We start from the raw sequence: 27,235 nt of genomic DNA, 5'->3' as shown, positions 1-27,235 counted from the left end.
TTAGTTATGTGTTCGACATATATAGATGTATTGTGTCAGCAAAGTTGAGATAGCGCCGAGATCTAGTAGGCTCTGAGGATGGTGTCGAATAGCACCGAAACAGCTGTAAGCCACACATGCTTACATAATTAACACGAGTAAGATCGTCATTTAATCAATTATTTGTATTCAAGTGTTAAAAGTAGAGTACGAAAGATTCAGCATGGATAATTTTATAGTCATCTTCTAAGATTTTATTTTATAATTGATAATCATTGGTGCTTAATTATTACATTTCATTTTTATAACAATATTCATATTTAATTGATTATATTTGCTTGCTATTAATTTCCGGATTCACGTGGTCATCCTTAATTAAGGTCGGACGAGTTATCTCTCTATAGCATATATATATATATATATGAAAGTATAGAAAGAAAGTGAACAATGTCAGTGACTAATTTAGTGCAGGTTCCTACTAAATGATGAAGGCCCTTCGAGCTGCCGTCCCTGACACGTAGCCAGTCGGATCCTTCAGGGTCAGTGCTTCACTTCCCAGGTCGACCAGCCGCGCGCATTCGAATGCCGACTGGACTTCCCATCAGACGTCGCGAAGTGTGTCAGCTCAGCTCTTGACGGAAGTACTGCAGGTAAGGGACAGCACGCTTCAGCCCAAACAGTGATCTGATCTGATCTGCAAGTGAGTGTGTGTTTACAGCATGTTTAGTGCGATTTGAGTCTTGGAAGCTTTGACCGTGAATATCGAACCTCGCCCGGATGAGGGGCACCCTCGCCAAGCAATGTCTTCCTTATTATTAACCAATTCTGTACCGCGTTGCGACGTTACTTGCTACGTCAGGGCTGTGTTTTGACATATTTGCTGCCACCTCAACATAAATAACGATCTACTAAAATTTAATAGAAACAGAGACATGTTGAATAATCAATATTAAAATGAAGGTAATAAAAATACACAGAAAATTAAATTAAATTAAATATATAACTTTGAGTGCCAATAATGCAGTAAGGTGGGTCCTCCTGTTATGGCCATGATCCTGATATGTCCATCCCCCTATTGTGACTTAGTTAACCAAAACATTGCAGCAGCATCCAGTGAAAGGGCATCCTGGTATGTCACTTGATCGTTTTCCATCCGGTCAGGTTGAGCAATATGGCGTCAGTTGCCTGTTTTGCGGTTTTCATGTGACCTCTTCATATTTTTCTCTGTTAAGTCTCCTTTGTTTTATGCATGTTTTTCAAAGATTTGTTTCATGAAAACCATCGTACAGTCGACCTGGTTGGCAAGTTGGTATAGCGCTGGCCTTCTATGCCCAAGGTTGCGGGTTCGATCCCGGTCCAGGTCGATGGCATTTAAGTGTGCTTAAATGTGACAGGCTCATGTCAGTAGATTTACTGGCATGTAAAAGAACTCCTGCGGGACAAAATTCCGGCACATCCGGCGACGCTGATATAACCACTGCAGTTGCGAGCGTCGTTAAATAAAACATAATATTATTACCATCGTACTCCATTCAGTTTTTAATGTTCTGTTGATTGGTGTTGTCGTTGATGGCGTATCTTTTACGAGTTGTTCATAATCAAACAATTTTCGTGAAAGCTTACCTGCTCCTGATATGGCCACATCAAATGCACCATGGCCATATCAAGTTCATTTCACTTTTATTTTTTCACCTGATAATTAATTTACAAGCCTTATAGCTGGGATTACGCAAAAATTTTGTATTTTAAGAAAAACAACTTAATTTTTTTAATGGAAAAACCTGTTTTGACTACACTTTTGAATTATAAAAAAGATTATTAAGTGTCATATTTATTCATTTTAAACCAACATTTTTTTTTATTTTAGCACAACTGCGCTATCAAACTGAAAACAATCACGATTTGTAGAACATGGAACAAGGGTGGCCATATCATGTGCACATGTTCCTGATATGGCCACTAGGTATACTTTTGGAATTTGGGACTTTTTGGACAATTAAAGCTATTTTTATGGGGAAAGGAAATTGTTTTAAGAAAGTTCATTAGACTGAGAACGAGTAAGAAAAAAGTGGTTTACGTTTTTTTTTTTTTTCAAAATAGCGGTTAGAAAAATTCTCAAACCTTAGCATGGCCATATCAGGGACACCTACCGTAGTATAGGTGAGTCGGTATCTCATGAAACCTACCTGTACAGTAGGGGAAGGAAAAAGGTGGACCGGGAAGCTTCCCTCCCTCGCTACGCTTCTATTTGCAGCTAGCTAGCTCATTTACCCCCACTATAAGGTTCTTACTATGAGCTACAGCCCAGGAATACATTTCGTTTCACTACACAACGAATGGCATGTACAGTAGCTCCAGGTCTGCTTTTTGCTGGATCTGAAATCTTCAATTTTATTTCACCCCTCGACTAGTGAAATAATCGCTCTTTGCTTCGTTTATTGCTGAATCACCCACCAGTAATTTTACTTATTTCATTTCACACTCATCATGGACACTGATTGATATTGCTATTAATGTCACTTCCACTATCGTATGACACACCGCTAGGATAGCCAGACTTCCAAAATAAAAAAATAGTAAACTTATTAAAGTTGACATGAATAAACATTTTATCTAAACGTTCATTATTTCTTGCGTTTATATAATGTCAGTGAGCAATAAGGCGAGTTTTATTTGTTTTAAAGTAATAAATACTACACTGTTTACAATAACTAGGCTATAGTAATTATGCAAGTACATAATAGAATAGCATGGATACTTGGCTTAAGTTATTGTTAACAGTTGTTTATATTGCAACTAGTCTGGATTAATTAGGTTAACAGCAGTTTAAAAATACTTCAGGTTAATTGGACCTTACATCATATCCATGTCACTGTATTCTGAACTTGTTTCATAACAAATTTTTTTGCCTCATATTAACTTCTAACTATTTTAACATTCTCCATGGAGATGAACTGTACAATCAGCATCATATCTCTTTGATAAGTGAATTTGCTCTAGAAGTGTTGGTCTTTCCTGCAGAAAACTATAGAAGTCCATGCAAAACATATTCTTGAAATTACATTTTGTGATAAACATGGCTATTATTGGTTTCATTACGGTGACATCTGATGGAAACAGTATAGAATTAATCAATGTTTTACGTGGTTATTAATAAAATAAAAGAAAATTTGTAACATTAATTTAGGGAAACGGGGCGCAATTTAAAAAACGAGATATTTGGCGTCCCGAGCATACCTTTCTCGGGACAGGGGACGAGAGGCTGAAAAAGGGCAATTTCGTTAAAAACGGGACGTCTGGTCACTCTATACACCACTTGAAGATGTACCTATTCGCATCGGTTTCTACAAGAACGTGCTCTGTTTCATTTTAGCAAGAAAAAAAATGTTACATTTTGTGTGCCACATTTCTAATTTAGTACCATTTAGTCTTTTGTCTTTCTCGCGTCGTAACTTAACAATAATTAATAAGTTGAGGGTGTTATAATCTAGCATAGCGATCATAGCCGCCCAGTTTTAAGCACATCATAACTTGTACACTACTGCCAATATTTGTAATTCATATTTTTGTACGATCGTGTTCTTTTTTCCTTGTATTTACAGCTATTGTTGTTAGGCCTTCAAAGTTAGAATTTCCATACAGAAACTTGTTGCTAGGGAAATCATTCTTCAAAACATAAAACTATACTGAAGCAGATCCATTATGGTGCACTTATTTTTACAGTTTTGCGAAGGCTTTGAAATATTATTGCTCTAAATTTTCAATGCAAAATATATTGTATTTGAAATTTTAAAAATATGATCGTTCAAAAATATTATATAATACACGTTTGTGAAGTGCATTACAAAATCTCGGAAATTGAAAAACTCAGCCTGCTCATTTTTCAAACTTTTCCTCGATTTTGTAAAAAGAATTTCCCAACCTTGTATCGGAATATGCAGTGAGATGAAATGATAAGTCTTGCACACTATTGGTAGTTGAGAAAGTTAATCAACAATAGGATGGTTTCAAAATTACTGTAAAGAATACCCCTTCAGCAATAGAAGAAGAAATATATTGAACATAAATTCTTAACTTCAAAGTCGAATAATTAATATTTTCTAACCAAACAGACTTCTTTAATTTGAGGCATTAAATCAATAAGTTTCCAATGTTTGCAACAGCAGCTTTTTTTTTCTAAGACCATGGGCTGTCACGTAACAATTAAGCGACTTACATATTTTAATTCTGTCATATGCGCGAGTCAGTATGTTAAATTGCTCAAATTTCCAGAGCTGGAACACGGCTTAAAAATACTAGTCGCAAAAATTCCCCTTTCGGGTCATAGCCATGTTGACCTATGCGTTACATAGCGCATGCAACCCTGCGGCGTTGTAAACAATAATGCTATTATTATGATTAAAGGATAAAACAATCACTGAGGTGAAATTTCAAATGCAACGAGATAAGAAGATAGGTACTAGATGGTTGGGAGCAATGGCGTCATGTAAAGTTCAGTCATAGAGGAACTGGGTTATGAAAAATGTTGGAATTTGAAATATAAAATCATACATTGAATAAAATTGCAACAGAAATAAAGGTAGGAACTGGTTGGGCGGCGACCCTTCTAGCGGCCTCACAACTGACGCCCACTCAATAAGCTCTTACTACGTATTTCACGGCTCTTGGAACTATGAATATTAACGCTATGGAAGCCAAGCGAAACTCCTAAATACTCCTGCTTCCCTGTGCCAACTCGACCTGTTCTACGTAAATAATAGCGCCGCGCGTTTCTTAATTTACGAACAGCATGACACCAGGAGCACATCCCTCATAACGAAGTGCTACCATGGTTAAACAATTTGTGTAGACGTCATTGAGTCGTGAAGTTTTTAATTGGAGACACAATTCTGTAGAGAAATCTCAAGTCCCTTCCTTGTGATGAATAATTAGACTTAGATTTTAGGTTAAATGCCTATTTTTTATGTAGAGATAAACTAAAACTTGTTAAATAGCTTCACATTTTATATAAGATATGAACGTTTGAAAGCGGTTTTATGGTGCCTAAAAATGCCTATTTTTATGTAGGGATGAACTAAAACTTGTTAAATAGCTTCACCAATTTATATAAAATATGAATGTTTGAATGCGGTTTTATGGTGCCTAAAAATGTCTATTTTTTATGTAGGGACAAACTAAAACTTATTAAATATCTTCACATTTTATATAAAATATGAAAGTTTGAAAGCGGTTTTATGGTGCCTAAAATGCCTATTTTTTATGTAGGGATAAACTAGAACTTGTTAAATATCTTCACATTTTATACAGTATAAAAAACGTTTGAAAGTGGTTTATGATGCCTAAAAATGTCCATTTTTATGTAGGGATAAACTAAAACTTGTTAAATATCTTCACATTTTACACAAAATATGAACGTTTGAAAGCGGATTCATGGTGCCTAAAAATGCCTATTTTTTATGTAGGGATAAACTAAAACTTGTTAAATATCTTCACATTTTATATAAAATATGAACGTTTGAATGCGGTTTTATGGTGCCTAAAAATGCCTATTTTGCCCATTGAGAGGTATTTTAAGGGTTTATTTGTGATCAACGCAATCGAACGCTTTGGAGAGATCACAAAACACAGCATTAACTTGTGACCTATTTTCAAAATTTCTTAAAATTTCTGTTATTAAAAGCTCAATTGCATCATTTGCTGATTTCCTTTTCCTAAAGCCAAATTGGTTAGTACTAAAGGGATTTGAATTTTCAAAGTAGTATAAATTTGATTGAAAATTACATATTCAAATATCTTAGATGGCGCTGGAATGATAGAGATTGGTCTGAAACTATTTGGATTTAATCTATTGCCTTTTTTATAAATTAGAATTAGTCTCTTTCGAAATTTTTAGTTGATCTGGAAATAGACCTTGTTTTAAACAAATAGTGATCGTATTCGTAAGAGGAATATAAATTGAATTTAGAACTTTAAAAAAATCATTTGACATAATATTATAAACGTTTTTGAATTTGATTTTTTTTAAAGTTTTTATTATATTCCATACTTCTTCAGTGGTGACCTCTCTCCATTTAAAAGTACATGAGATTTTGTCATTTTCGATTAGTATTTCCATAGGGGATAGTTCAGAGCATTGAATTTTGGATTTGATTTTGTCCACCGAATCAATGAAAAATTCATTGAACTCTTCCGGCGATATATTATGATTGTTTATTTGAATTTCAGAGTAACTAGACCTTTCTCTATTTATCAGATTCCAGGCAGTTTTACATTTGTTATCAGAGTTGATAATTAATTTTATATTATAATCTAGTTTCCCTTGAGTTAATTGATTCCTGTATTGTTTCTTAATTTCATATAATTTATTTTTAACTGTGAGCAGACCAGTCTCTTTATAAATAACATGTAGCATTAGTAATTGGGTTTTCGTCTGTTTTAATTATTCACAGTACCATTTGTTTTTATGGTTTTTTTTTTGGTAATATTAAGTTTTACTTTCTTGACTTCGAATGGTAAATTAAAATATTCTAAAATTAAATTTAAAAATTTATTAAAGATTTGAGCTCTTGAACATTGAAGATGGATTCCCAGTAAATATTGTTTATATAACAAAAAAAAAATTCATTGCTCTTTCAGCGGTAAATAAACGCTTTTTAATAATTTGATGTTAGTTATATCCGCTTCTGAAGTGAATATTTAATTGCAATAATAAAGCGGAAATTCTAGTTGAAGCAAGTAAAGCCCGAAAAGACTAAGTATATGATTATGTCTCGTGACCAGAATATTGTACGAAATGAAACTATAAAAATTGGAGATTTATCCTTCGAAGAGGTGGAAAAATTCAAATATCTTGGAGCAACAGTAACAAATATAAATGACACTCGGGAGGAAATTAAACGCAGAATAAATATGGGAAATGCCTGTTATTATTCGGTTGAGAAGCTTTTGTCATCTAGTCTTCTGTCAAAAAATCTGAAAGTTAGAATTTATAAAACAGTTACATTACCGGTTGTTCTGTATGGTTGTGAAACTTGGACTGTCACTTTGAAAGAGAAACAGAGATTAAGGGTGTTTGAGAATAAGGTTCTTAGGAAAATATTTGGGGCTAAGAGGGATGAAGTTACAGGAGAATGGAGAAAGTTACACAACGCAGAGCTGCACGCATTATATACTTCACCTGACATAATTAGGAACATAAAATCCAGACGTTTGAGATGGGCAGGACATGTAGCACGTATGGGCGAATCCACAAATGCATATAGTGTTAGATGGGAGGCCGGAGGGAAAAAGACCTTTGGGGAGGCCGAGACGTAGATGGGAAGATAATATTAAAATGGATTTGAGGGAGGTAGGATATGATGGAAGAGACTGGATTAATCTTGCTCAGAATAGGGACCAATGACGGGCTTATGTGAGGGTGGCAATGAACCTACGGATTCCTTAAAAGCCAGTAAGTAACTAATAAAGCTGAGTGGTCGGAATATGGAATAATTTTTACCTGAATGGTATATGATTCCCGCTGACTAATTATGAAACTGTTGTCGAGGCATGCTTTTCCTTCATTGGACTGTAATTTCCTGGATAGAAGTTGAATTGTCTTAATAGATTTAATACGTCAAGTCACTTACGAGGTTCAAACCTGTGTTCGAACAGTTGACTAAACAACAACAACCTGCCCCTATTGTAAGTGTGATTAAATTGTTGCACCGTCTACCTGGCGGTGAATGAGCAGAAAGCAAATATCGCACAAAATCATAGTAATTTTAGTAGGTTATTTTACGACGCTTTATCAAAATCTTAGGTTATTTAGCATCTGAATGAGATGAAGGTGATAATGCCGGTGAAATGAGTCCGGGGTCCAGCACCGAAAGTTACCCACCATTTGCTCATATTGGGTTGAGGGAAAACCCTGAAAAAACCTCAACTAGGTAACTTGCCCCGACCGGGAATCGAACCCTGGCCACCTGGTTTCGCGACCAGACGCGCTAACCGTTAATCCACAGCTGTGCACAGGTGTGGAAAAAAAATCATAGTAACGCATTTCCTAATATGTTCAGCGCATTCATTTCGGCTTCGTGCTAAGTTTAAATTGTGAAATGCGCAATAGCACCGCATCTTCCTCATTGCCCACGCGTCTCCACCAGTGTTGCCCAGCTGCGGTAGAAAACGAAATGGCAGTTATAATACGACAGCTTTCCTAATAGCATTCACAGAATATTATGCAACTTTAGGTACATGAAGGTTATGATAGTTGCATAAACGACAGGCGATGTTATCTATCAATGCTATTAGAAATGACGATATAATAAGCAGAATCTGTAACATACGGCTTTGTGGTATAGCGGCCAGCATTCGTGAATACAAATCATGAGATCCCGGGTTCGATTCTCGCCCTTAGGATGGAAATTTGCCCTTGAAGAAACTATTTAATACTTTCATTAATACGATGTTTCTGGAACTCATGAAGATCTAGAAGCCATCAACAACAAGGAAGCGAAATACAAACATTGCGTATCGATCACCATTGCAGTGGCTGTCTGCACGAGAGCACAACGTGTCTACAATATGCCCAACGATGACGTCACATGATTGCTCGTTTGTGATTTTTAAAGGGCAGTAACACAAATTCTTTCCACATATCTGGTACCGGAACTTGTAATAAATACCTGTTTGATATCTTACAGCACCTCGTAACCAGCTTACAGGCCTGTGATTATTAATTAAATAACAAATACTTCGTTTCCTGTTCATGCATTCAAGTACCAGTAGAAAATTTCAACTATCTGGGTTGTGAAATATCTTACCAAATGAAAAAGATATGAACAAGAAAATTACCAAATTTACACAAATTCTAGGAATAATAAACAATACATTAAAAGCTAAATTAGTACAAAAATCTACAAGAATAAAAATATATAATACACTAGCATTATCCTCCCTTTTATACGGAAGCGAGATTTGGATATTAAAAAAAAAAGTGAACAGAATCAAAGCAACGGAAATTAAATTTTTCAGGATGACAGCAGAATATACTCTTTTAGACGGAAAAGGGAATGAAGAAATTTTAGAACAATTAGAAGTAGAGTCAGTAGAAGAAAAAATCAGCAGATACAAATTCAATTGGCTAGATCATGTAAGAAGAATTGAAAATTCAAGAATCCCAAAAATTATGATATAGTATAAACCTAGAGAACATCGTCGACCAGGAAGACCTTTTAGAAGACTGCTAGATGGGGTCGAAACAGGTCTACAGAGGCCTAATTCATGAAGGATGATGATGATGATGCATTCAAGTTTCTTTTCTGACCAATACTACTAAATCTACGACCATTTCTACTTTAGAGTACCAGATTTCCTATTCTACCAAAACTACTGGACAGTATTCTACTAGGCCATAACTCTAGTATAAATCTATCTATAACTGCCAATTGCATTCCTGGCGCTGGCCAACTTACCAACTCATAGCAGTACATTGACAACATTCTGAAATGAAGGAACTTATATCGCGACAAGTAAATGTCATACGTTTGAACTTTCTGCGAGTAATAAACGCTTTGCATTGTAACTGCGGATACGTGAGGCCTGGGAGGTTCGAAGCACGTACCGCGAAGGCCACGCTGCTCGTTGCGTTTGATTGGAATGCGCGTACAGTGCCCATACTGCTCCTGTGGAACTCACTTTGAATGGGTTACAGGTTGTTGTTGTTTAGTCAAATGTCCGAAGACAGGTCTGAACCTCATAAGTGATATCACTAAGGATTCACTCATGAGGCAACTAGGCCAGGAGTTAATAATAATAATAATAATAATAATAATAATAATAATAATAATAATTTATTTTAGCTGGCAGAGTTAAGGCCGTAAGGCCTTCTCTTCCACTCAACCAGCAAAAAGTGTAATGGGGTACGATGGCCAATTCCTTTTCCCCTAGGTTCCAGGTTAGCGGATTCAAATCTGCCTGAGGGCAGTAATAAACGCTTACCATGTTTTCCTTAGAATGACAGGGCTCCTACCAAAATCACCGGCCATTTCCAGATGTCCGATACTTATATCAGAAATACAGAGAAACGGAGTTGCTAACATCACTGTATGAAGAACCTCAGTCAATAGGCTATCCCTTGTAGAGAGAGCAATCCAACTCTCTAGTTCGGAGTCTGTCTTATGGTGAGGGTGATGTGAACTGTATGCCCCGAGAAAACGTGTATAATGTCTACTTTGCATCCAAAAAATGCCACTCACCATTCTTCCAGAATTGAACGATGTAAACGTTCTGGCAAATACATGAAGTACAATGCCTCAGAGTTTTATGCCGGAATTAAAAATTAGTTTTATGCTAGACCATGCCGAAATGTAGTAATTATACACCTGGTAGCAGTCCTTTAATGCATGTCATTAAAGTACTGTACCTATTCATTAAAGTTCAGGTTTTCGATTATTCTCGGATATACAATCGAAAGACAACGAGGGAAACGTCACGGAGGCTGGAAATCCAATACTGTCGCAGAAGGTTATGTTCTGTTACTATAATAAATTAGCGTTAATTGTAAATAATATTCAAATGAATTCAATTTGTCATCTCGTTTTTCAATGTCTAAATCAATTTCAAGGTTATATCAAGATTAATGTTTATTTTACTCTCTAGATTATATCAAGGTCAATGACATTTCTTTCTCGGAAAAAATCAATACTTTCGCGTCTGCGCACATCTCACACTTTACGAGATATTGCACAAGGTCAGTTCCGCTCCCCAGTCAGATAAGAATAACATGAACACTTATGAATAATTTGAAGTTAGAAATATGGTCGAGCATAAAAAGTCGTATGAAACTTGCCTATAATGGTAATTAAGTCGCTCGTATCAAAATTATGAAACTCGCTTGCGCTTGTTTCATAAACAAACATACTCGCGTCTTAATTACTATCATTATAGGCTCGTTGCATCATATACTATTATGTAACAGTAGTTCCTTCCACTACATTCCTTGGTAATTTTACAACAATGCAGAGAAGAAAATTACTTTTCTTGTTTAGGAAGCCTTGTTATTGTTTCGAATACGCAACAATGGAAAATGTTGAAACATAGCGACAAAATAGAGCTTACGGGATGGGAGCATTTTATTTAAATTAAATACTACACATAAATTTGTACCTTATAGTCCCGTCGCTCTAATTTCCGGCAGCCAATCACGTTGCAGGTCGGCTACATTTAAACGTATGCGTCTTGTGATTCGCTGATGAAGACGCTACGCATTTACTAAGCCTGGATAAATACTTAATATAATCGCCCGCCATTTTGGCTCTTTCGTTGGCGATCGCAGAAAGCACACGAGGACGTTATTTGCCGCTCAATTACAGTGCGTTTGATTTATTATCATAGGAGCTACGACATGATAATGTTTAACAGTGCGGCAAATAGATTCCTCGTCTGGTAGCTCGGGAACGAAAGAACAAAAATGGCGAACGATACTACCTATCTAGACTTTATAGAGCTTTACTTCCTAAGACGTAAGCAAAGAGGAGTAGTCACGCCGGGAATAACAACGTCGCGACTATAGTAAACAATTTTGATTGAAAAATGTTTAACTTTTCCTGTAAGCCTACGAAAAATTGACGAAAATCCTTTTCATTCTACACATTTTAAATATGAAAGTAAAATGTCCTCGATTTTCACTTTTTAAATATGATAACCCTCATCTTCATGTGAAATGCTTAACGAGAAAGTATGTCATTTATGTGACACCGATTCTTTCTATATTTTCTATGCAGCATTTTTAGTAAAATAGACGCGGACTACAAAAATAGCAATCCTCTGGGGATTTACGTGAAATGTAGATACTTGAGGGCTTTGCACTGCAAGGGCCGAGGAAAAAGATGCAAGAGGAAGAAGCAAATACAAAGTGGCTATAGAGTTAAGAGTTGGCAAGGAAGGAGGGAAGATGAAGCACCTCGCAGGATGTGAGTCGCTCTCCTTGAAAGTCTGCCTCGCCATTCGATGCATGTCACATATTTTATGAAGGGTAGACTGCGTATACAGTATCTAATAGCCAAACCGAGTTTGCTTCCTTCTAAATAAAAACAAATCATGGCGCTGTTCGACTATTGCGACGTTCTATTAGTGATCTCAGCTGTGACCTGGCAGCGTGTCCATAACGCCTGTGTTCGGTTTATGTGTAATATCCGTCTCTAGGATCATATCTCACCATCTTCCAATGAATTGTTTTGGCTCTGGCTGTCTTGTTACATAACTGTCCATGTACAGCGAGTTCTCCTAAGCTATTGGACGGATATTGTTTTTACTGTTTCCGAGTAATTTCAACTGGGAATGGTATTAATTAAATACTAAAAGATAGTTTCCCTTTATTTTAAAAAGTAACTCAAAATGCTCTAAACTTCTGCGTATTCCTGTAAGATAAAGTAGTAATGAAATAATAGAGACAACACGTCTTCAGAGCAGTTTGGCAGTTACATCTCCACCAAGAGCTTCTTTAATCAAGACATTTTGAGCTTACAGATTCGTATATCAATTGCTTTAGAAGATTAACGTTATCAGTGGCGGCTCATCGATAACACACCTGCAAACAATAATTAAGTGGGATATATGAACATCAATGCAGCGATTGTGCATAGTAAACAGTACCGCTCATTATGTGGCTGTCTCGTTGCTTTGTGCTTAATAAAGGGCATCTCTCAGCTGTTAAAGCGGTTTCACGTCTGCAGTGTTACAGCCGGGATGTGGAGCTACTGCTTGGCGTTCCTGTTATGCGCTCTCTGCTACTGCTTGTCGTCATGGGTCCGGACGGCGATCCTCGCTTTGCAGCTGCCAGGGCCTCCTGCTGTGCCGTTGCTAGGAAATGCCCTTCTCGCCACCAACCATAAGCGTGAGTGGAGACCTGAGTTCGGTTCCATAGTTTGGCGGATTGTACACACTGGGGAACGAAAAAGATCATTCGAATCCTACTGGTTCATTCCCCGTGGTTAACTCGTTTTGTATTTCAGAGCTCCTGGAGCTGGGACGCACTGCCTTCCAACGCTACGGCCCCGTGATGCGGGCCTGGATCACAGTGCTGCCAACTATCGTGCTGTTTGAGCCGGAACACATCCAGGTAAAAGAGACATCAGTTTTGAAGTTTGAGAACTAATTATTTTATTTATCAAATTTTATTATAATTCTTTGTATTCTTACCATCTGTATAGGGTGTTGAAAGGTGTGGTAAATTCAGTAATTACTGACATTAAACAACAATCAAAGAAATGGTAAAATGATAAAATTGTCAGACAGGTTGTCTTATGAAGTAAAATAAAACACTGCGTAAAAATAAACACTTCCTTAGTGGAAAGATAAGTGATGACGCATGTAGAGTGAATTCGTTACCTCCAGTGCCGTGATGAATTCGTTTCCCCCAGTGTCGTGAAGAATTCGTTACCTCCAGTGCCGTGATGAATTCATTACCTCCAGTGGTGTAATGAATTCGTTACCTCCAGTGGCGTAATGAATTTGTTACCTCCAGTGGCGTAATGAATTCGTTACCTCTAGTGGCGTAATGAATTCGTTACCACCAGTGCCGTGATGAATTCGTTACCTCCAGTGGTGTAATGAATTCGTTACCTCCAGTGGCGTAATGAATTTGTTACCTTCAGTGGCGTAATGAATTCGTTACCTCCAGTGCCGTAATGAATTCGTTACCACCAGTGCCGTGATGAATTCGTTACCTCCAGTGGTGTAATGAATTCGTTACCTCCAGTGGCGTAATGAATTTGTTACCTCCAGTGGCGTAATGAATTCGTTACCTCCAGTGCCGTAATGAATTCGTTACCACCAGTGCCGTGATGAATTCGTTACCTCCAGTGCCGTGATGAATTCGTTACCTCCAGTGCCGTAATGAATTCGTTACCTCCAGTGCCGTAATGAATTCGTTACCTCGAGTGCCGTGATGAATTCGTTACCTCCACTGCCGTAATGAATTCGTTACCTCCAGTGCCGTGATGAATTCGTTACCTCCAGTGCCGTGATGAATTCGTTACCTCCAGTGCCGTGATGAATTCGTTACCTCCAGTGCCGTGATGAATTCGTTACCTCCAGTGCCGTGATGAATTCGTTACCTCCAGTGCCGTGATGATTTGCACGGAAAACCAGGAAGGAAGCCATGTTAAAATGTTAATCGCTCTAAAAATCAGTCGTCTTCAACAGGATTTGAACTAGTAAACTCTGAATCGGATTAAAAGTGTGATAACCTTTCAGCCGTCAGTTCATAGACTACAATTGGGGTGATTCGAGATGACATGAATATATTTACGGAATATTAAAGGAACAATTTTCGGAATCGTTGTTATTTCACCTTAAAAGAAGGTTGTGCTATATTAAAAAGGTTTGCTCCTTCGTAAGCAACGCCTGGGTCATAAATGGAGTTCTTCGCGTTGGCAGTGGCACAGTGGCCAACCACTGACGTGTCTGCGACTAATTTAACACAATAGGAGTGTTCTTCGGCCAAAAAAAAAAAATGTGGTAAAGCTATCCAACGATCAGAAAGCGCGGTTTCTTGGTTCCCCTCTTATCTCAGCGAACGTCAGCAGTGTGTTTGCATTGGAAGTCGAACTTCCTGATGGCGTATCGTTGATCCTGGAATCCCACAGGGATCTGTTCTATCACCACTACTATTCACTATTTACGTAAATGACATCCCTTCGACTCTACAGCACTGTAAGCATCACCTTTACGCAGGCGATTTACAAATCTATATCCATACAACCCCTGACTCACTCAATGACGCAACACGCAATCTTAACGAGGATCTTGAATCTATATCTGCATGGGCCAGAAAGTTGGGTTTGACTCTCAATGCAAGAAAATCACAAGCAATCCTAGTGGGACATCAACGTCTATTATGCAGCATTACCCCTGCTCTTCCAGTCAAGTTAAACGACACAATAATCCCTTTTGCTTCCTCTGTTAAAAACCTTTGAGTTTACTTCGATACGCATTTAAACTGGAATAACTAAGTAACTCATAAAAAAGTGCTTTCCATACTATAGACCACACCTGTAGAGTAACGGTTAGCGAGTCTGGCCGCGAAACCAGATGGCTCGGGTTCGATTCCCGGTCGGGGCAAGTTACCTTGTTGAGGTTTTTTCCGGAGTTTTCCCTCAACCCAATATGAGCAAATGCTGGGTAACTTTCGGTGTTGGACCTCGGAATCATTTCACCAGCACTATCATCTTCATCTTATTCAGACGCTAAATAGGCTAACTTAAGATGTTGATAAAGAGTCGTAAAATAACCTATTAAAAATTTAAAAATCCATACTACATTCCTTAAACAGCATTCAAAATTTTCTCCCGCTATCACTCAAAAAAATATTAGTGGAAACACTAGTAATGCCCCACTTCGATTATTGTGATTTTCTACTGACTGACCTCAATGTCAACCAGTCGCAAAAATTACAACGTGTTCATAATTCTTGTGTTCGCTTCGTCTGCGATGTCCGTCGCGCTGACCACATTACCCCACCCTTCCAAACTCTGAACTGGCTACGGCTTAACGAACGTAAAAATTTTCATTCTCTTGTTCTCCTTTTCCAAGTCCTTCACACCTCTACACCTACCTACCTTGCCTCCCGTTTCAGTTACCTGTCATCATATCATAATCTCTTCACACGCACGCAAAATAGCCGCATACTAGCCATACCAACACATAAGACATCATCGTATTCATCATCATACACAATCTCGCTCTCGCGCTTGTGGAATACCCTACCCAGTGACATCGGAGACTGTCGGAATTTAGTAGCGTTCAAAAACAAACTTATTGAGCATTTTCTTACTGCGTAGAGTAGGTTTAATTTTTACTTAATTAATAAAAAATTGTCTTTCTTCTTAACTTCCACAATAGACTGTCTAGCCTTTATTAATCAGTTAATTTTTTATAAATTTGATTTTTATTTGTTTTGTAAATTTAATATTAATTGTAATTATAATTGTAATTATATTCTTAATATTGTAGTTGTAATACCCTGGTATAGGGGAAGAGAAGGCCTGATGGCCTTATCTTTACCAGGTTAAATAAATAAATAAATAAATAAATAAATAAATAAATAAATAAATAAATAAATAAGTAAATAAATAAATAAATAAATACGTAAATAAATAAGTAAGTAAATAAATAAATAGGTAGGTAGGTATGCCCATGTTTCAAGACTGTAACAGTGGACAGAACCGCAATGTTGCCAAATTGCCTTCCCTTGCATAGTATTCGGCGGTCTGCCTGGCACCTTTCCATCGATGCAATTAAAGACCGATTAGTATGAACTACTATTTACAAGAAAACTGGTACTGAAGGTAAGTTTTCCTGCAATGAGTGCGGAAAATCTGTCAATATTACGAGTAAATTCGTTTCTTTCATTTTCATAATCGCAATCAATTATTTTTATGCAAATTATTGGAACTGTGAATACAGAATTAAAATTGTCTACTTACAAAACGAGAACTGCTGTTTACATCAATAATACAGTATTGTTAATACGAGATCACAGCTTCTGGAAAAGTATCTTTCGAGATTTAATATGAAGACTGTCATTTTGATGTTTTGTGTAAATTTGTCGCTGTTCTGTTTATTTCTGCCACTTTCGCAGAACAAATAGCGTGGAATACACTTGTGGAGACGCCAATTGCAAAATTCATTTTGCAGTGTATTCCTTTCCGCATTTATATTGCAATGTAACCTTTAGAGTTGGTTGTTCCGCGTGCCAAACACCACAAGCAAGGCCCCCCCGATAAGTAGGACACGCAACACGTGTTGACTGGGCGGAGTCCCCACTCACCGATCCCAGGTCGTGGTCTTGTCAGTGAACCGATGCCCGCGACAATCCGATGTCGGACCTTGGCCTCTCCAAATGTATCTGTCTTGCGACACCCTTTTCCGGTTCCCTACTCCCAATATCTTCCTAGCATCGGCCTCCACGGCATTCTGGTTCGCCTCCAATATTACTACGAGTATATACAATTTTCTTCGGAATTCGTTCCTTTCCCATAAGCTGAACTTGTCCTCCCACTGTAGTATTTTCACTTAATCATTATGAAGATGCACGGCTCTTCGTACATGGAGTTCCTTGATAATAATAATGAAAATAAGAGTGGACACAATGACCATATTCCTTCTGATTGGTTGGATCCAACCATAACTTCCATTAACACACATTTAATATAAATCTAGGTACACATTTGCACTTGACGTCGTACAAAATTTTGTCGAATATCCATTTGAGAAGATTAACTCCATATGTAGATGAAATTATTGGGGATCATCAGTGTGGTTTTAGGCGTAATAGATCGACTATTGATCAGATTTTTTGTATTCGAGAGATATTGGAGAAAAATGGGAGCATAGGGGTACAGTACATCAGTTATTCATAGATTTCAAAAAGGCGTATGACTCGGTTAAGAGAGAAGTTTTATATAATATTTTTATTGAATTTGGTATTCCCAAGAAACTAGTTCGATTAATTAAAATGTGTCTTAGTGAAACTTACAGCAGAGTCCGTATAGGCCAGTTTCTATCTGATGCTTTTCCAATTCACTGCGGGCTAAAGCAGGGAGATGCACTATCACCTTTACTTTTTAACTTCGCTCTAGAATATGCCATTAGGAAAGTTCAGGATAACAGACAGGGTTTGGAGTTGAATAGGTTACATCAGCTGCTTGTCTATGCGGATGACATGAATATGTTAGGGGAAAATCCACAAAGGATTAGGGAAAACACGGAAATTCTAGTTGAAGCAAGTAAAGCGATAGGTTTGGAAGTAAATCCCGAAAAAACAAAGTATATGATTATGTCTCGTGACCAGAATATTGTACGAAATGGAACTATAAAAATTGGAAATTTATCTTTCGAAGAGGCGGAAAAATTCAAATATCTTGGAGCAACAGTAACAAATATAAATGACACTCGGGAGGAAATTAAACGCAGAATAAATATGGGAAATGTGTGTTATTATTCGGTTGAGAAGTTTTGTCATCTAGTCTTTTGTCAAAAAATCTGAAAGTTAGAATTTATAAAACAGTTATGTTACCGGTTGTTCTGTATGGTTGTGAAACTTGGACTCTCACTTTGAGAGAGGAACAGAGATTAAGGGTGTTTGAGAATAAGTTTCTTAGGAAAATATTTGGGGCTAAGAGGGATGAAGTTACAGGAGAATGGAGAAAGTTACATAACACAGAACTGCACGCATTGTATTCTTCACCTGACATAATTAGGAACATTAAATCCAGACGTTTGAGGTGGGCAGGACATGTAGTACGTATGGGCGAATCCAGAAATGCATATAGAGTGTTAGTTGGGAGGCTGGAGGGAAAAAGACCTTTGGGGAGGCCGAGACGTAGATGGGAATATAATATTAAAATGGATTTGAGGGAGGTGGGATATGATGGAAGAGACTGGATTAATCTTGCTCAGGGTAGGGACCAATGGCGGGCTTATGTGAGAGCGGCAATGAACCTCCGGGTTCCTTAAAAGCCAGTAAGTAAGTAAGTAAGTACACATTTGCACTCAAAAGTGAACTGGGCCTATGAAATAATAAATCCATCATTATCTGTAATTTATACTTTTTAAAGTCTCTTTATAATGAGAGATGAGACATTGATTCCCTCAAAAGTGTAGTGATTTTATAGCACTGAAAATGAAAAACAAATATTGTAGATAAATATTAAACAAATTTGACACGTAATTTTATAATATAACACATAATTTTATAACAGGGTGTGGCAAAATTAATAGTGAAAACTGATACAGTTGAAAGTCGATAATAGAAGCAAAATATTCCAGTGAACATGGGTCCGCAAGCGAGCCGTTTGCGAGATAATTGCGAATATTTGGTTTCCAAGCCGCCACTGACTTCATTATGAAATATCGTCCTAGTTAGTACAAATTTATTTGAAATGTAGACTTTTCGTTTACTTCCCCATCTCATTTGGCTCAGATTTCACTCATGGCTTATCTTAACAAGAAATACAATACCGAATGTTACAATTTACTGTAGGCTACATTCTTACCTGTTAAAGGAGGTGTTCCACCTCTCGGCAATGTTCAGTTTTGTAAACAAGAGTACATCGCAGTCCGCTTCTTGTGCGCAACGAGTAAAGCATATGTATATGGTATCTACAATGAATGAAGTCAGTGGCGGCTTGTAGTCAAATATTCGCAAATTATCTCAACCGTTTGTGGACCCATGTTTACTGGAACTTTTTTGCTTTTATTACCGTATACTTTCAACCGTTTAAGTTTTCACTATTAATTTTGATTCATCCTGTATAATACATAAAAATTAATATTACAGCTGGTTTATCAATGAGGAATAAGGAGAACCCGTTAACTTGTATTTTTTTTTTTACTAGAAACGAAGCCGTTGTAAGTGCTTATTGGATTATGCAACATGGCAGGTGATGTTTGGATCCAGTGTCTCAACGCTTATATTCAATTTTTTATCTGGGAACTATGTTTGTACAGATCATAAAGCTCCCTGTTATGCTTTATTTTCTTCAGACCTCATTTTATGTCCTCAAATAGGCCTATGTCTTAAAAGTTTCCTTTCAAATGAATGTATAGCAATTCCTTCATACCTAACTCTGAGTGCAAATTAGTAGACTATATCCGGATGTTTTCAACAATGATAAAGGAACAGCCTAAATTAATTTGAAGGAATTCAGCACGGAAGACATAGTGACATTTCGTCATCAATCATATAGAGAGAGAGAGAGAGAGAGAGAGAGAGAGAGAGATTGAGTGTATGTGTGTGTGAGATCATATAGGTGGATCTTGACTACGCTGAAATATATATATATATATATATATATATATATATATATATACACACATGCATACATGCATACATGCATACATACATACATGCATGCATCCATACACACAGGATGATTCACAAGGATTTGCCGTCACTCACAGAGCTTATTTCCGAAGACATTCTGAGCAAAAATGTCATATAAACATTTGTCCTAACCTCAATATTTTCATAGTTACACTAATTTGAAGTTGTTAGTAAAATACCATTATTCTTGAGTATTATTAAGTGTAAAAAAATGTTACAAAAAGAGAATAAACTATTCAGAAGTATCATTTTTTAAATTGGCTAGTGTTCTGAAGCTAAAAATGTGTTGTTAGTTGCTTTGTACAGATTTTTTTTTTTTTTCAATTTTTAACTAAAAATTATAACATTCTTACGCACTTAACACAGCAATTGTTACAAATCATACGACTTCAGGAACTTGATTCTTTACAGTTTAATTATACATCCTAATGTACAGTCTTGAAGAATTTGCAAGAGTGGTGTGATTTGTAACAATTGTTGTGATAAATGAGTAAGAAAATGTGATTTTGTAGTTAAAAATCTTAAAAAAATTCTGTACGAAACAACTGTGGAATTCACAACACATTTTTAGCTTCATTATACTAGCCAATTAAAGAAATGACACTTCTGAATAATTGATTCTTTGTCTGTAATATTCTTTTACCCTTAAAACTGAAGAATAATGTATTATTTTAATGTACCGAAGTACATATGATATTTCCATGCAGATATTCTGCGTCATCATACGATGAAAGAGTAATGGGACGGAGAAACATTCTCTCCGGCGCCGGGATTTGTACCAGGGTTTTCAGCTCTACGTGCTGATGCTTTATCCACTAAGCCACACCGGATACCACCCCGGCGTCGGACAGAATTGTCTCTGATTAAGTTCCAACTCTTGGGTTCCCTCTAGTGGCCGCCCTCTGCACTACGGCACCTCAGCACATGTGTGGACTTCGGTCCTATGTTCGTAGACATCTATGACGTAGTGCAGAGGGCGGCCACTAGAGGGAACCCAAGAGTTGGAGCTTAATCAGAGACAATTCTGTCCGACGCGGGGTGGTATCTGGTGTGGCTTAGTGGACAAAGCATCAGCACGTAGAGCTGAAAACCCGGGTTCAAATCCCGGCGCCGGAGAGAATTTTTCTCCGTTCCATTACTCTTTCATCGTATCAAGAATAACGGCATTTTACAATCAACTTCAAATTAGTGTAACTCTGAAAATATTGACATTAGGACGAATGTGTGTGTATATATTTCAAATTTATTCACAATTTACATTTGAAATGAATACATATGAATAGATACCCGAAATGAGCATATGCTCATGCTCGGGTACAGTCCAGTAGTCTATATAAATTATATGACTTTTTTGCTCAGAATGTCTTCTGAAATAAGCTCCGTAAGTGACGATAAATCCTCGTGAATCAACCTGTATATATAATGATCATATAGATCGATCTTGACGATGCTTGAAGACGCGGATGTACTGCCGATCCCACGCACCAGCATCTGGAACATGAGTTGCATCAGTCGTCAGTGATTCTCACATAAGCTACCTTATTTGCGTTCCCTTTTCGACGTTTTTCCGACGTATTACCACAGTCTAGTATATAGTCACGAAGCTCAATACATAGGGAATATGCATCCATAGTAGTTGCTAACCATTAGAATCGCTACTATCGCCTAATCACAGACAATGCGAAATAGTACCGGCACATTCTATTGTTCCTAGTGCCCTCAACAACTCAAGCTTCGTGACTATATATACTTGACTGTGGTATTATAGTATTTCAGAAATACGTATTTCCTAAGATGATCGGAAACCAGACAGCAACAGAAAAAGTGCCACAAGTACAGTACACACTGGTGATGGAGGTCAGTCAGTCTGTCTGGTCTTGGCCTGCCGCAGGTCGTGCTCAGCAGCGCCAAGCACACGGAGAAGCCCTTCCTGTACAGCCTGCTGCATAACTTCCTGGGGCGCGGTCTCATCACGAATGGAGGAAGTGTGTGGAAGGAACACCGCCACATGCTACAGCCAGGCCTGCACCTGGGCGCGCTGGAGAACTTCCTCAGAGTGTTCCACGCCGGCGCCACCCGCCTCGTGGTCAGCATGCGCGCATGCGCAGGTGCAGACGTCGCCGTCAACGTCACGGGTCCCGTCAACGAGTGCGTGCTCGGCATCCTGCACGGTGAGATTTGAAATAACCCGTCCGCCTAATCGAATCCTTAACTAATCTAACTTAATCCTTATCTACTCTAACCTAATATTTATCCCAATATAATCCTTTACTAAGCTAACTTAATCCTTATCTACTCTAACCTAATATTTATCCTAATCTAATCATTTACTAATCTAACTTAATCCTTATCTACTCTAACCTAACATTTATCCTAATTTAATCCTTTACTAATCTAACTTAATCCTTATCTCCTCTAACCTAATATTTATCCTAATCTAATCATTTACTAATCTAACTTAATCCTTATCTCCTCTAACCTAATATTTATCCTAATCTAATCCTTTACTAATCTAACTTAATCCTTATCTCCTCTAACCTAATATTTATCCTAATCTAATCATTTACTAATCTAACTTAATCCTTATCTCCTCTAACATAATATTTATCCTAATCTAATCCTTTACTAATCTAACTTAAGCCTTATGTACTCTAACCTAATATTTATCCTAATTTAATCCATATCTATCCTAACCTAACCAAACCAAACCAAACCTAACATAACCTAACCTACTTATCCGTATGTTGTCCGTCTGTGCTCACCTGGGGTCTGTCGTTCATAACCGAATGCCCCGTCACTTGAACTTGCCTCTGTGATCCAAAGCCCTCACGAAGATAAGAGCAGATCTAGGCTGGCCAATGAGTTCTGTGACTAAACCATGTTTATCTATGCAGGTCTACAATGCATAAGCAAACATTTCCTTTGCTTTCTCGTTATGCGAAGTGTAGAGAAAGTACATAATGTGTTGCTGCAGAGAACTGATCCAGGAAAAAGCGTTTTCAGAATATTTTAAATTGACAATTTTATTGGTTTTGGACATGACATATTTTTGTTTTTCTGTGTGTACATCGACTTCTGCTGAGCTATTGGACAGATTTGTTCATATTAAATGTAATCACTACCATCATCAATAAGATTTTTGTTCTGTTTCTTATAAATCACAAATATGTTCCTGGTCTGGCCATCTTCTTCTTGGTCTTCCCAAATCTCGCTTGCTTCTGGGTCGATACTGAAAAGCCAACGTTCTGGATCCATTCGATTGATGTGTTGTCTCCAGTGTAACTTATATTTGAAAATGGCATCAACAATGTTACTAACACCTGATTATTCTCGTATTTGAGACCTGAAAAATTATCCCTTATGAAATGCATATGGAAAATAAAAAATCCCGTATTTACGGAAATTATGTCATAGACGGACAACGGTTTTTTTCTTTTATTCGTTTCCTTTACTGTTTTACGGTTATCGTGTTGTAGGATTATGACAACAATCACTTTTTTTATTAACATCGATGCCTTTACAAACATGATGGCTAAGCAAATAAATTTAAACATTTAGCTGCCTCTTTCAGCTAAAAGTATTTTTATTCCCAGGCAATAGCTGCGCATGGCTAGTGGTACAGAGATATTGTTGCTGGATTGTGTAAGAACGCAGAAAGTGTTAAACGAATGCTTGTCTCCGCTTAAAAAAAAACGACGTGTTTGTATTTATAAACATATATAAATAATTTATATGAACACAAGCCTTACAATGGCATCTTCCCACCTGAGTTCCAGTCATCACTAATGTGCCTTAATAGTAAAAATGAGTAAATGATTAACTAGCGGACTTACTCGTGTTAATTATGTAAGTCTGTGCTGCTTACAGCTGTTTCGGTGCTTCATCACACCATCCTCAGAGCCTACTAGATCTCGGCGTCATCTCGAACTTCTCTGCCCCTGTTGTGTGGGTGCGTTTGATTTTTGAAAAGTGTTGAAAAGTGGAGTCAAATAGTGTGTGTGTACTGAAATTGATCTGTGTGCTGAGAATTTGATCAGGGTGTGTTTTAGTATGTTTGTATATTTCATATTGTTCTAGTGTGTTGAGTTTTTCCCTACATTACATGAAAAACAAACATAACACAAAAGCATACAAAATATATCTACCTACATCTAGCACACATCAGTCACCATACAGAACTTGAAGAAATCATAACACACACCAACGAAATAATCCTACACATACAACCCAAGAACCAAAAACTCAACACACTAGAACAATATGAAATAAACAAATACACTAAAACACACCCCGATCAAATTCTCAACACACACATCAATTTCAGTACACACACACTATTTGACTCCACTTTTCAACACTTTTCAACAATCAAACGCACCCACAAAACAGGCAGAGAAGTTCGAGATGACGCCGAGATCTAGTAGGCTCTGAGGATGGTGTGATGAAACACCGAAACAGCTGTAAGCCGCACAGACTTACGTAATTAACACGAGTAAGTCCACTAGTTAATCAATTACTTATATTCAAGTGTTAAAATGGAGTAAAAATAAATTAAAGTAACAGCGATTTTCCCTTATGCTGCGTTTAACAGTTAGGCTACTCTGAAATTGCGCTCATAGCTCTCTCTTATAAGTCCCTCCTAGTTTCCTCACGTTGAATGTTGCAACTGATCTTTAGTTACATTCTGAAAACCTGGCAACGCTATTCTATACTTCGTCCCATAATGCCTGACAGGAGAAGTAAACATTGTCGACAGCGGAGGAGAAAAATATAATTGCTAATCAACCAATGGGAGAGGTCTCATTCCACGCATATCATGGAGTTGGGTGGAGGTAAAACGCTTCAGACCGCCCAGCTGAAAGACAAGCGCGGATTAAGACCTCTGTCATTGGTTGAATAGCAATTAGATAGATAGATTTATTAATATTAGTTCACAAAAGTACAAAACTTAATAATTTAACAAAAAGATCTATATACAAAAGTAGTTATACATAATAAATATACAATTTTGCTAAACTAATAAATGTATCTCATATCTCAATAATTTATTGGTTCAAACTTGCACTTACGTCTGGTTTAGTGCATGTTTAAACCAATCGTGATAACCATTAAGACTTAAAACCTTATTTATCTGCTCCTTTTCACAATTTAATTGTAATTTTTAGGTCTTATTTTACATAATAACTTATTATTTCAAATATGTGAGCAGATGTCGACATACTGTAAGTCATGAGCCTGAAATAGCTGAATCGGTACATTCCATATGTAGGTTAATCTTTTGAATAGCAATTATACTTCTCTCCTCCTCTGCCGGGAAATGTTTACATCTCCTGCCAGACATTATGGAACGAAGTACAGTATACTGGGTGTTCATTTCAAAGTGTGTCATGGCTCGCTGTATGCCGTCATATAGCTAGTCGATGAGCTTAGAGAATTCAATCTTCCTACACTTCCGCAGAGGTGTATTACCTATGTGTTAGAGAAGTACGGCGTTCATTCTGAAGAGTACCTACTGATATAATACGGTAACGCCGGTAGTGGCAGGAATGTGAACTGTTTGGAAACATGTACTGAGGTGGGTTTTTTCTTACTGTCAGGATATGGGGAGAGGGTTAAGACGATTTCTTACGTATTTGTTGACATTAATTTCGACGGTCAACATGGACACGGAGCATTTGATTTGTATTGTGGAATGTTGCCATACGCAACCGATGATAACAAATACCCAGCGTACGACTTTTCCGCGCAAAACACAGTTCGAAAGAGGTTATGGTAGCACACAGACAGTACAGACCGACATCTGTTGCTACGACGTTCAAGTTATACCGTACACAGCAATACGAAATGACGTCATCGGATAAGCTGCGACAGTTGAAGCACTGATGGCGCATCCCGTGCTGCTCAACAACACGACGGAATTAAAGCATTAATTGAAGACGATTTGTTACACCAACTTGGTCTGTCGTGTTGCAGAGGCGGTGCTGGGCCTGGCGGAGGTGCCTCAGGATTCCCCGTTCAGACAGTAAGTAGCGTAGGGGTGCGGGTTCACAGCCCAGTTGTCGTAGGCTTGACTGCAGTCAGTTCTCTGTGCAGGGGCAAGGTGGTCGCGCCCTACCGCGTGCTGCACCCCTGGCTGCTCGTCGACTGGGTCTACCGCCTCACGGACGTGGCTAAGAGCGAGCTGCAACAGCAGCGGCGGCTCTTCCACTTCACGCAGAAGGTCAGTAACATAATACATGTACTGAGCACTGAGCAGATATGCATTCTCGCAATACTAGACAGTGTTCTTGTGTCCTGAAGGTGGTGCGGCAGGGCCTCGTGCTGAGCCTCAGTCTCTTGCGGACTTCGAACACTGAGCATATATGCTTCTCGCAATACTAGACAGTGTTCTTGTGTCCTGAAGGTGGTGAGGCAGAAGCTGGCGGCAGGGCCTCGTGCTGGGCCTCAGTGTCTGGCGGACTTCGTGACGCAGCCTGCCTGCGGCCTGTCGGAGGAGGGCGCGGTGCACGAACTGGTGACCTTCATGCTGGCGGGGCAGGACTCGGTGGGCTCAGCGCTGGCCTTCGCGCTGCTGGAGCTGGCGCGGAACCCCGACGTCCAGGAGCGAGCCGCCCTCGAGGTGGAAGCCGTGCTGGGCGGCCTGGACCGCGCGCCCCGCCTGGAGGACCTGCGGCGCATGCGCTACCTGGAGCAGTGCGTGAAGGAAGCGCTGCGCCTCTACCCCAGCGTGCCCTTCGTGCTGCGCTCGCTGGGCGAGGACACGCCACTGGGCAAGCTGACGCTGCCCGCCGGAGCGTGCATCATGGTGGCGCCCTTCTCCACACACCGCCTGCCCCACGTGTACCCCGACCCGGAACGCTTCGACCCCGACCGCTTCCTGCCCGAGCGCTGCGCTCGACGCCACCCCTACGCCTTCTTGCCCTTCAGCGCGGGCCCGCGGAACTGCATCGGGCACCGCTTCGCCATGCTGGAGCTGAAGACCGTGCTGAGCGCTGTGCTACGGGCCTTCCGCCTGTCAGCCGTGCCAGGCCGTGACACGGCCAACCTTACCTACCGCATCACGATGCGCGCGCACGGCGGCGTGTGGGTCCGCCTCACGCCCAGGCTGGCCAACAGAGGTGAAAACTAACCGATTGCAGATTTCTTGGCATTACGTATGTGTCAGTAAGTGTAGTGGAATATGGATAAATTAATGTGTTAGTGAGTATGGTAGAATATGGGACTGAAGAAATGGCTGGTAATGTGTCAGTAATTGTAGTGGAATGTGGGACTGGAGAAATGGCTGGTAATGTGTTAGTAATTTTAGTGGAATGTGGGACTGGAGAAATGGCTGTTAATGTGTTAGTAACTTTAGTGGAATGTGGGACTGGAGAAATGGCTGGTAAT

The 27,235-nt window shown here is 38.6% G+C and overlaps 1 protein-coding gene across 1 annotated transcript; it reads left to right on the top strand.

Annotated features, from left to right (window-relative positions):
• The first annotated feature begins 471 nt into the window (after positions 1–471).
• Positions 472–26,978, top strand: Cyp4aa1 (Probable cytochrome P450 4aa1). Its single transcript, XM_069836420.1, has 7 exons — positions 472–629; positions 12,696–12,856; positions 12,975–13,081; positions 21,741–22,020; positions 25,823–25,871; positions 25,943–26,069; positions 26,253–26,978. Exons 2-7 carry the CDS (start codon positions 12,709–12,711, stop codon positions 26,976–26,978), a joined length of 1,437 nt encoding a protein of 478 aa, XP_069692521.1. The 5' UTR covers positions 472–629; positions 12,696–12,708.
• The last annotated feature ends 257 nt before the right edge of the window (positions 26,979–27,235 follow it).

This window comes from Periplaneta americana, chromosome 9, assembly GCF_040183065.1.
Source record: "Periplaneta americana isolate PAMFEO1 chromosome 9, P.americana_PAMFEO1_priV1, whole genome shotgun sequence".
NCBI lineage: Eukaryota > Metazoa > Arthropoda > Insecta > Blattodea > Blattidae > Periplaneta > Periplaneta americana.
The sequence above is the reverse complement of the archived record's forward strand: the minus strand, read 5'-3'. Positions and strand labels throughout refer to the sequence as shown.